A 12,774-nucleotide genomic window follows, 5' to 3' on the forward strand; every position below is an offset into this window, starting at 1 on the left:
TGTCTCTGCGAATTTGACAACATTTTAACTTCAAAACTCTCATTGAAAGCTTCAACTATGATTTTCCCTAAAAGTGGCCAAAATGTAAAGTAAAACTCTGCGGTAAAACCATCATTGCCAGGCGATTTATTCCATTTCATTTCCTTTAAAGCCTGAAAACATTCTTCATGTGTTATCGGATATTCACAAAACTCTCTATTTTCTTTACTCAATTTGGGTAAATCACTAAAAAACATGTTTTCAATATCATCATTAGTTTCAAGATTTTTACATGCATATAAATTTTTATAAAACTCCCGAATGATTTGTATAATACCTTTGCAATCTCGCACCGTTTCCTCATTTTTATTATAAATCTTCTTAATCGCACTAATTCTCCTTTTATTGGATTCAAGTAATTGTTCAAAGAACTGTGAATTTCTTAGTCCTTCCTCAAACCATTGGGCTCTTGAACGGACCTTTAGACCTTGACGAGAATAGTCGAAAAGTTTATCTAGTTCCTCTTTTTTAAATTCAATTTCGTTTTGGATATCAATATGAAAAGTGATCGTCAAGCGATATTCTAAATCTTTAATTTCTTTTTGTAATTTTTCAATGTGAATTTTTCTGAGTTTTGCTCTTTCACGGGAAAATGCCATTATATATTCTCTTAACTTCATTTTCATAAATTCCCAAAATTTAATCTTGCTTGTTATTTGGTCCCGCCATATTCTTTCTATTTCAGAAATCTTCATCTTTACTCCGTCTACAAAATCTTTATCAGAGCATAAACTGCTGTTAAACTTCCAGTACGATCTCCCATATGCAAAACTTTCGACTAAATTATCAAACTCGACCTGAACTAGCATGGTCAGGAGTGATTGAGGGTAAAATGTTTGAACTTTTCACGTCTTTTTCTAATTTCGAGGAGATAAAAATATAATCCAATCTGCTCTGAACGAAGGGATTATTTTGTTTGAAGGTAAATTCTTTCTTTGTTAGGATGCCGCTTCCGCCACACATCAATTAGATTTAGCCTATCAAGAAAATCCACCAATGAATCTTTATATCTATTCTTCGAAATATTACTTCCACCCATGTAGTCTAAGTTTCGATTCATAGCAATATTAAAATCTCCTCCAACAATAAGAGAATATTCTTGACCAACTACAGAAGATAAAACTTTGTCTAAATCAGACAGAAAATTACATTGTGAGTTTTCTTTATGTGGGAAAGTATACACTGCCCAATATAATCTTTTCACCTTGACACTTTCCTTTAATTATAACATATCGTCCTTCTTTATCAATGATAATTTTTTCTTTGAGAAAATCAACCTTTGATTTAAACATTATGATAACTCCCCTACTGTGGTTACTTCCATGACTGAAAAACATTTCCCCCTTCCAATCAGCCTTCCATCCACCTTCAGTGTCTTTTGTGCTGAAAGTTTCCTGCAAAAATATTATATCCCCCATCATCTGACACCACTGAAATATTTTATTCCTTTTGATTCTATCTCTCAACCCTCTGACATTGACCGAAAGTAATTTTAAGTTACCCGACATCAATTAACACAAAAAGTCTAAACCTCTGACAAAAAATTTGGAACAAAAATATGAATGATAATATTACTGCAAATTGGTAGCTTGATTTATTTAAAATGACAAAATAACCTATTAAACTAAACTGGAGATGAGATAAATACAGACAGACACCAGAACTGGAAAACATAACACCCAACATATCATTCCCCTTCACCCCAACAAACATAACACATACACTTCTGCAAACATACTCAAACACATTCCCATAGACTGTCCCTACTATGAAACCCAAAGAAGAAAGACTTTTCTTCATGTCCTAAAAACAAATGCAAATTATGAATAGACCTATTTTGAGGCCTCTCCCATCCCTCCTGTGATTTGAAAACTAAAATTAAAGATTCAAAGTTATTTTCACAAAATTTATCACTCCCTCCTAAGAAAACAACTAAATTACCTCACTGATCCCAGTGTTTATACTGAATATAACAACTACCTACCGGCCGTCAACATGGTCAAAAACGCCATCTGCCGTTCCAATATTACAGTAATAAGTTGAGTATTCTCCGAAGTCCAATCGCTCGGTGATTCCCTGGAAAATATTCGAAGATGTTGTATTTGGAAGATTACCTTGAGAGTGAGTAAATTGTTATAATTCACACTTCTAACTTTAACTATAAGTTTCGATGTACAAAAAGTAACGTACAGCTTATAATATCGGTAATAAATGGGAAAGATCATTTTGCGGGAATTTTAAATGTGTGCGTACGGTGCGGTACCGGTACCCAGTTGTTGTGTGTCCGGACGATCAATTTTAGAAAGTCATTTGGAAAAATTTACAAGCGAAGTTTCATCAATTTTTAGTACAAAATGTTAGGAAATATTATAGAGAACAAAATAGAAGATGATTACAACTATTGAATTCATATTTTTAGTGTAATCCAAAGACAAAAAGAAGGCTTCAAAAATATAAAGTGTCCGGACACCCGACCCCCCATCCTACCGTATCTACTGTTATGGGATAGAAAGGGGTGCTCGTATTCGGTCAATCCTTTGAACGTATGCCCACAGCTTTCCATTGAGAGAATGTACAATTAATGGCAGAGTATTTCCGGTCACAATATTTTGCATGCTGTAAAGGTCAAGTCCACCCTAGACAAATGTTGATTGGAACCAATTAATAGAGGGATTTTCAGTTAACTTATAATGTGGTATGTGGTGAAAGTTTAGTATGTATATTATGTGGATTGTGGTTTGTAAATTGTATTTGGCGGAACAACCAAAATACAGAGACTGAAGCTTTTGGTCTAGTAGGCCTAGTATAGTAGTAATTAGTATGGGGCTAGACCAAAAGCTTCAGTCTCTGTATTTTGGTTGTTCCACAGAACTGCGTTGGCTCACTCACCAATAGTTACATAGACTGAAAAGCTTGGACTAGTTGGAGGCCCGTACGTACAGACAACTTATTAATATTAGCAGTAACGTTAGATCTAACATTCGGCGGAAACCCGATTTTCCGATCGCTTTTTTGTACATAAAATGTCACATTATGAAAAAGAAATCACATCCATATTTACGAAAAAATGTATAAAATTAAGAAATATCGTACCTTAGACCGCAGTTACCGCTAATTCTAGGCACTTCAGGTGAAAATTAGGAAAGGCTGTTCCAGCATATTTGATGGGCTCACAATGAGGCTCAATATCTACGATTCACAAAACTGTTTGAATTTTCAAATTCCGATATCTAGAAGTCGAGTTATTGTCATCTTTGTGATGAAAAAACAGGCCTTTTTGTGGACAAAAGAAGATTGCGAAATCTTATTATTCTCTTTGTTTTGGGCATGGCACATTTATAATACATAGCTTATGGGGAATTGTACAAGCTTTTTATTTAAATCTTAAAGTACTCAGATTGATTTGACATATTGGCATATGATTTCTTTGGTTCAAGGGCAACTACCCCTGGACGATAACCCCCCACCCCCCACCCTCGGACAATTCCCCTCCCCCCACCCCCACCCACCCTGGACAATTACCCCCCCCCCTCCGGACAACTACACTGTACCCCTATCCAAAAATCTACACCTAACCTAACCCTATTTCGGGGGTAATTGCCCTGTGGTAGGTTTGTGCACAGGGTAAACATGACTTGATATTGATTTTCTTTGCTTGCCTTGAACATTAGAAATTAAGTTTTCAATGAATATAATTTGTAATCAAAGAAAGAGAATTAAAATAATAATCTTAGGATTTCTAGAAAAAAATAAAAAGAGATTGATTTCAATTGTCTATTATCTCATTGTCTTGTTATTATGGTCTCAATAAAATTGTTGATATTATTATTGTCTCATCATCGTTTCATTATTGTCCCAATAAGTATTATAATTATGATAATTATTATTATGATAATTATTTTTGTTTCATTAATATTATTTTCTGAATAATTATTACAATTATAATTACTATCATAGTAATTATTGTTATAATTATTTCATAATAATAATTATTATTGAAATAATAATTATTATTGTCTCAATAATTATAAGGCCTATAATTATAATTATGATTATTTTTATGATTATAATTATAATTATAATAATTTTTATAATAATAATTATTGATGACTTATCAATATTACTGTCTCAGTAATTATTACAAGTACAATTATTTTCATTATAATTGTTATCATTATAATTATTCTATAATTATTATTATTGTAATAATAGTTATTTGTCTCAATAATTATAAGGCCTTTAATTATAATTATGATTATTTTTATAATCATAATAATTTTTATAATAATAATTATTGATGACCTTTCAATATTACTGTCTCAGTAATTATTACAATTATAATTACTTTCATTATAATTGTTATCATTATAATTATTTTATAATAATTAGTATTATTGTAATAATAGTTATTATTGTCTCATTAATTATAAGGCCTATAATTATAATTACTATAATTATAATTGTTTCTACAATTATATTTATTTTAATTATAAGTATTATTATTATGATGATTATTATTGATATATCATTAATATTATTGTCTCAGTAATTATTACAATTCAAAGTACATCGTTATAATTGTATAGCATACTAACCTCGCAATACGTGTGAGTGTCCTGAACCGGATGCCACATGAGTCCATCCATCCTATATTCATCTCTTCTCTTCTTCCTTTCTTTCCTTCCTTCTTTTTACCCTTTTCTTTCCTTCATTCTTTGTTACTTTCTTTGTTTCTTTCTTTCTTCCTTCCATCCATCCATCATTTTTTTACCCTTTCTTTTTTTTTTTTTTTATTTCTTCCTTCTTTAAGCCCTCTCTCTCTTAAATTAATTCCTTCCTTTCGTCTATCTGTCTTGTTCTTTCCTTTTTCCCTTTGTTAAATCTATCCTTTTACCTTCCTTTTTTTTTCTACTGCTGGCTTCCTTTCTCTCCTTTATTCTTTCATTCCTTCCTTTCTTTGTCTCTCAGTCCTTCTTTTTTCTCCCTTTCATCTTTTCTTTTTTTATATTGCTTGCTTCTTTCCTTCCCTTCCTTTATTTCTTTCCTTCTGTCTATCATTTTACCTTTCCTTTATTTCTTCCTTAATTCCTTTCTTCCGTCTTTCAATCCTTCCTTCCTCTCTTTCTTTCTTTTGTCCTTCTTTCCATCTCTCCTTTTACCCTTTCCTTTTTATTGCTTCTTTCTTTCCTTTACTACTTTCTGGATTTGTTCTTTCTTTCTGTATTGCTTGCTTCATTTCTTTCCTTCATTTCTTTTTTCTTTTCTTTCTTTCTTATTTTTGTTCCTTCTTTACTCCTTCCTTCCTTTCCTTCTTTAGTTCTTTCTTTTTTTCCCTTCCTTATATATGACAAAAGGCAGCATTCATGAAAACAAAATATTAGGCTCAGTGTCACAGACTGAGGTCAGTCTCAATTGCTTGAGGATAGCTGGATGTAATAACTCCTAGAATCTGCATGTCATTCAAGCTATTTTTAGAAGTTAGTTAATGATGAAAGTTTAGCTCTTGTTTTGGTATATTTTTCTGAGAATTAACGGTATGCCACATAATATTAGGATAAGATGAAGCTAGATCTGGCAACATACTCAGATCACAATCTGTATCATTTGTGTTTGAACAATACAATTGATTATCTTAGGTATTTGCACTGACAATTTGGAGCATGATAAAATCCCAACTTGTGAATTCATGAGATCATTGATGATATTGCTTCAAAGTATCTGACTTTCACCAACCTCAACTTCTTCAGTGATGGCACGGGCTCACATTTAAAAACAACTTTGTATTCAGATATCTGTGTTACATGATGTAGCTCTGTGAATCCATGTATCTACAGTGGCACATCTTTGCAATATCACAAAGCAAAGGGGCTGTGGAAGGAATGTGGCGAGATCAATAAAATAAATTTATGTCATAGTATTTTGGTCAGCCATAATCACGATTTTAATGATGTATCTTCATTTGTACACAAGCAGCGCGGACAATGCAACAAAATTAGATACAGCTACATTTGTCAGCAAGCAAGATCGTAAGATTTAGAACATTCAAGATTTGATAAAAGGATGATTATACTCAGGATGATATTTATTTTGAACGAAAAAAATCTCAGAAGCGATTTACAAACATTCCGATTACCTTTCAACTCATACTCGATAATGAAAGACTGGTTTCCAGGTACTGCTATTATATTTTGAAATACTTTTTAATATCATTTTTTTTAATCTTAAAACTGACATTAATACAAGTACATATTCTTCATCATAAAATACATTTCATAATATGTTCATCTTGGATTTATACAGGTCTGGTACATTTTGTTCTCACAAAAAATAAGATTTGGTCTTTTCAGTGTGTCGTAACGGTACTATAAGTAGATTAACTATAAGCATTGTATTCTATATGAAATTATCATGTAGGCTATAGCTATTAAATTAATAATACCTGCCAATAATATCTACATGTTTTTCTTAAGAATGTTAGTCAAAGTATTTTGCTGTTACATAATTACATTCATTATTCATATTTCTTTCATTTTGAAACTAAGAAGTGCTGATGAAGTTCACTTCCTAAGGGTGTCATGTCTGTTACGCTAGTGTATATTGTCAAATAGTAAGCCATGAATAAAAAATAATCTTTACTATCAACTTTTTCTCTTTTAATTAGGTGTGGCGGATGGTAGTAACTGGAAAATACTCATTAACTGTTGTTAACTGGTGTAAAAGAAATTTTTCTAAATATTTTTTTGTTTTATAAATATTGTATGAAAGCCCCTCTCTCAAATTGCAAAATAATAGGAGATATTACAGATTACCAGTTATGATGTGTGTCTCTAACCTCTAGCTCCTTAACATGTAAACAATTAGACTTGTACCATAGCAGGGTGCTACATAACTTTTTTGAAGCACTTGCCCAGTCGGGCAAGTAAGTTTTCAAATAGTTGGAAAATACTTGCCCGAATATAGATTTCACTTGCCTGAAAAAATCCTTCAAAACAAAGTTTTATTGCTTCAAAACAAGTTATAGGCTTACGGATTTACATACCATACCATTGACGGCTTTATTAAATTATCATACATGTAGGCTATAGCTATTAAATTGATAATACCTGCCAATAATATCTACATGTTTTTCTTAAGAATGTTAGTAAAAGTATTTTGCTGTTACATAATTACATTCATTATTCATATTTCTTTCATTTTGAAACTAAGAAGTGCTGATGAAGTTCACTTCCTAAGGGTGTCATGTCCGTTACGCTTTTTCAACATGACTACTGATGTACCTCGTAGCTGTATTTCTTTTTTTAAATGATTTTTATCTTGTACATCATGACAAAATATATGGTCAATTTCCTAATCTTATATATTTTCCAAATATTTTGGAGGGGACTAGGACACACAATATTAAAAAAAGGGGAAATCACTGAAAATAACCAGAAAAAAAAAAGAAATTAAGAGAGGGGGAGAGAATGAAAGAAAAAAAATAAGAAAGACAGAAAGGAGGAAGAAATAAAGAAAGAAAAAAAAGAAAGAAAGAGAGACAGAGAGAATGGCTGCGGGGAAGAGAAAGATGGAAAAAAGAAACGAAAGAAGGAAGGAAAGAAAAAAGGAAGAAAGAAAAAATAGAGAAAAAACTGAGGGGAAGAGAAAGAAAAGAAAGAAGGAAAGAAAGGAACAAATAAAGAAAGAAAAAGGTAAAAGAAAAGAGAAAAAGAAAATGTAAAGGGTGGATGGAAGGAAAAGAAAGGGAAAGAAAGAAAATGAGAGAAAGGAAAGAAGGAAGAAAGAAAAGGTAAAAGGATAGATGGAAGGAAGGACAAAAAAGAAAGAAAGAAAAGAAAGATAGAATGAAAGACAGAAAGAAATGAAGGAAGGAATGAAGGAAGGCAGAAAGAAAAAATAAGGAAGAAAAGAAAGGATGGATGGAAAAAAAAAAGATCAAAAGAACGAAAGACTAAAATAAAGAAAATCATACAGAAAGGAAGGAGAAAGAAAGAACGAAAGACAAAAAGAAAGGAAGGAAGGAATGAAGGAAAGAAATAAAGAAAGAATGAAAGGGATGAAGAAAGTAAGGAAGAAAAAAAAAGAAAGGAAGAAAAGGTAAAGAATGGATGGACGGAAGGAAGACAGAAAGAATGAAAGGAAGGGGAAAAAGAAGGAAGGATTAAAGAAAGAGGTAAACAGGTTGGATGGAAGGAAGAAAGAAAAAAAGACAGAAAGAAAGACAGCTATAACAGAAAAACTGAACGAAAGAAGGAAGGAAGGAAATTTAAAGAAATAAAGAGAGATTCAAAAGAAGGAAAGATTGGCAGAAAGAAAGAAAACAGAGAGGAAGAAAGCTCAAACTATCCAGTCATAAATAAAGAAGAAAATTTATCAATTTCCTTGGCAAAAAAAAAAATTACGAAAGAAACCACGTTTATCAACATACATGTACACACAAATGCATATATGTGGGACTGTCAAACAATGTATTTCAGTGAGTGTGATACAGACGATCTTTCAAAACCTGATCTTTTTTAAGCATAACAGAAGTGAGAATTTCTCCTTTTACTGCTTACAAATGACAGAGCTACCCCAATTTTTAGGAAATATGTACAATTACAAGAGTTTTCATTGGTAAGAAATGTGAATTTAGACAGTTCTGTGGGAGATTTCTTCCAGAGCAAACTTCGTTCGAGCAGCACCGTAGAAACTTAACTACCGGTACATGCATGGGCTGCATGGACTAGGCACTAGCTAGCTAGGTATGCTAGACTGCCATTGATTCTGTGTGTGTGTGTGTACGTGTCTGAGCTGTGTGTTTATTGCAGAAAATGGCGCAAATTTTGCAATTCGAATCATGACTTATAAACTTTTTTGAAAGAAGAAATTAATGATATGGCTTTTTTTTTTTTTCTTTTCTAATATATATTTTTGATGGTGAAATATGGGGAACCTTTCTAAAATATAATTTCTATATGAGAATTTTGCTTGCCCGATTCGGGCAATTAGTTTTTGTCTTTGCTTCAAAACACTTGCCCGACTCTAACTTTTACTTGCCCCGGGCAATCAGGCAAGCGCTTATGTCGCACCCTGCATATCTTGTAATAAAATAATTATATTTGCTTACAAAAAGTGGACGAAACTGTCATGTCCGTTACGCTACATTTTGAGCTACATGTGTTGTAACCCGCACCCGGTGCGGTACGGGTTAACCTGCCGGTATGCCCCCGATCGCGGGTTGCGGGCCGGGCCGAGTTCATTCTCAAACCCGCAGACCGTCATACCAAAAAAAGGGAGAAGTAACGACGCATAATAAAAACATTAACAATGAAAATTGAGTAAGGATCATGTGCTTCTTACGTGGTGGATTCTTTTAGAGACGTAGATATTTCCTTTTAAAAAATGCCGGCGTATTTTTGTATTGTGAACAGTGAACAGGACTGAGACAGTTCGACGTAGAATACATCGAGTTGCTCTTTCAAAGGAGCGCCAGTGCAGCGCAGTCAGAAAAAGGAATGTTTTACGACTGGGAGAGGGGGAGAGAGAGAGAGAGAGAGAGAGGGGAGGGGATGTGTTCGGAGAATGTAGACAGAAGCCAGAATACATTGCGTAATCATGTCTGGCAAGGAGCGAGTGATAGGCCACGTGGTAGAGAAAGGATTGCTTTATGACTTGGAGTGGGGCGAGTCGAGCTTGTTTCCACGGCAACGCTCGCTGTTTGAGCTCGAGGGATTTGCGGTGCACGGCAGTGAGACAGTTGTTTGCTTATTGGATTACCAAATTAGGTCATGACCTGATAGAGCGTGCCGTCAGGTCAGAGTGTTAGCTGCCCTTTTTTGTAATTTTTTTGAAGATATGCTAAGCTGGTCTAGTCTAGTGGCTAACTAACCCTCCTTTTCGTTATTTCATACATTTTCTGATGAAAACTGAAGCCCCCGCACCCTGAATGCCCAGATCTCTTAATTTTTCCGATGTACAATTGATTGAAAGTCTTTAAGATTTCTGAAGATGTAAAATTGGATTGCAAGTTTCTTGCAAATACCTCTCTCTTGACCGATCGATCGAGAGAGATAAAAAATAAATAAAAGCCTAGCTAAGCTAGCTAAGCTAGCTAAGCACTAGTAACACAAGCTGTTTACGTAAGTTCATGGGCGCCCTCGTGCACGTTTGTATTAGTTTACAAAGAATTGGAAGAAATACAAAAACAGAAGGAAATGATATGGAGATATACAAGAAGAAAAAATTGACTGCATCATTATCCTGGTATTTATTTCAATTTGATTACTTTACAGACGAGGTCCCATAGAATTGAATATTGTAATTATGATTGTTGTGAGTCGCCGTGTCGACCGACCTGGACTGAAAAACAACATTGCCGATCTTTGCTGGGCAGCCTGGGCTAGCTAGCGCGCGCTGAGCTGCGGCTCCAATCAGAGGAGTTAATTGCGTACTGCTTTCAATTTCGAGATCAGAGCGGACCCATTTCGTGGTACAAAGTCACCCAAAAAAACATTTTCTCTCCGGAATAAAAGGCGAATTTGCAAATTGTAAGTAAATTCACTCTAGGCTAGGTTAGTAGTTGGCATATATTTTCCTGATTTGAGCCTGTATAGTGTGGGGATTGCAGAAATAATATTTTTCATTTTTCAAAGATAAATTGACTTGCGGGTTAAAACCCGACGGGTCAGCGGGTCCCGCTTGCAAATTATTGGATTATACGGGACGGTACGGTTCGGGTTTTCACTTGCGGGTTACAACATACAGAATGCACTGCAAAACTGTTGTTAAACACCATTTTATGGATAGAGCATGATCTTAAGGTTAAATTAACACCAACATCGGGTGCATGCAATCTAAGAATTCACAGGAATTTTGATAAGCAATAGGAGGTAAAAATGCTTCGTCCATTTCGTGTCATGTCCGTTACGCTCACAAAGAGTGCAATTTCTCTGCAACTGTTCAACGGAAGATTTGTAATTTCATGTGTATGTAACTGATACTTAAAGGAGAATGAAACCCTTGAAACCAGCTGAATCCATATCAAAGAGAAAAATCAAAGAAACATATTGTTGAAAGTTTGAGGAAGATTGAATGAATAATAAGAAAGTTATGAGCATTTGAATGTCGAGATCACTAATGCCATGTAGATCCTCCTATTGGCAATGCGACCAAGATCTGTGATGTCACACACGTACAACTCCCTCATTACTTTAGTATTTATTTCACTTATATTCTCACTTTTATAGAGTCTATCACAAGGTGAGGTGTTCTCTTTATGAGAGGACAAGTACAGAGGTTTCAAAACATTATATCATTGATGAATCGTTTGTCATATGATTAGAATGAGCAAAAAGAGATGTTTTGGGGTATATTTTCAGTGTCCAAAAGGGGAGAGTTGTTCATCTGTGACATCATACATCTTGGTCGCATTGCCAATAGGAGGATCTCCATAGCATTAGTGATCTCGACATTCAAATGCTCATAACTCTTCTATTGCTAGTCCTATTTTACTCAAACTTTTGTTGATCTTATTCTTTGATTTTTCTGCTTTCACAAAAGCTAACTTGCTCCAAGAGTTTCAATCTCCTTTAAATGTGTCTGATAAGCTCAGTAACAATTATCAAAAGACTGCTAATTCTACTGTATTAACCTTTGAATCACAAAAATTTGTCTGAACGTCATGTCCGTTACGCTGGAATTGACCAACTCCAAAATTCCAAAGAGTTGTGGGTTTTTTCTACATTTAGAGATTAACTGCAGCCTCTGTATAAAAAAATTGAATATGAATCGTTCGTCACTCTGCAGTCACACTTTCACATAGAGAGTGCACATTTGCCATTGAAAACTGCATGCGCGATGAGTGGTGCGTAGCTTTAGGACCCGCGTAGCTTTAGGACCCCCTACCATACGTGTTTACAGTATGGATTTTAGAGTTGTCGGTGAACATCGCTTCATAACGCGAATAATGTTAGCCGAAACTCATTCCGCTACTCACCAGGGCTTTTCCTGGTGAAAAGCGTTCCATTTTCAATTTTACAAATTTTATTAATGTAAAAATCATGTAAAAAAAGAGCAAATCGCTTACTTCGGCCTGGAAAGTTGCTTCGCATGTCTCTTCGACGGAAATAAAAGGAAGGTCGTTTGTGGCGCTAATACAATTCACAACCTTAATTCAGCTTGTCGATATTTTTAAAACTAGATGTTTTATTCATTGTAATGATTGTATGCGCAATTCCAATGATTGTTTGATAAAATAGAGACACCAATAAATGCGATAACTTAAAAAACATACCGTAAGTAACGGTGTATTAACCGCACCCCCAACTTTGGACTAAAAAAAAAAAAGAAAAAAAAAATCCTTCTCACATTTACATGCATATTTGAGGTATGAAGAAACAAAAACTAAGTTAAAGATTTCAAAGTATTCAAAGAGATTACCGGTATGCGGAAATCTGCTGTTCTTGATCAATTCATCTACAAATGTTAGCAAGAAAGAAAGGTCCCGACAATATTGGCCACTTACACACTCACTCACCTCACAGTCACAGTCACAGTGTACACACACACAGCACTGCCGTTCTTGTACATGTACATTGCAAACTTCGATACGGTACCACTACCAGTACATCTTATCAAATTGTGAACTGTGTCTTTCACATTTCTTGCATCACAACCTCACAATCACTTTCAGAATTTGTCTAGCATTCGATGGCTTAGCATGAATTTTGGATACGGGATTACAGGAAGGTTCAAGAA

At 34.2% G+C, this 12,774-nt stretch overlaps 1 protein-coding gene across 1 annotated transcript in view; it reads left to right on the plus strand.

Annotated features, from left to right (window-relative positions):
* Window positions 1-2,064: 2,064 nt before the first annotated feature.
* LOC129255408 (inhibitor of growth protein 3-like) overlaps window positions 2,065-12,774 on the plus strand; it is a 50,465-nt gene continuing 39,755 nt past the window's right edge. The window contains exon 1 of the mRNA XM_064097567.1: window positions 2,065-2,160. Within this exon, the coding sequence (XP_063953637.1) occupies window positions 2,133-2,160 (28 nt within the window). The 5' untranslated portion in view covers window positions 2,065-2,132. The remainder of the gene's footprint in view (window positions 2,161-12,774) is intronic.

The sequence above is a fragment of the Lytechinus pictus genome, chromosome 3 (assembly GCF_037042905.1).
Source record: "Lytechinus pictus isolate F3 Inbred chromosome 3, Lp3.0, whole genome shotgun sequence".
Taxonomy (NCBI): Eukaryota; Metazoa; Echinodermata; class Echinoidea; order Temnopleuroida; family Toxopneustidae; genus Lytechinus; species Lytechinus pictus.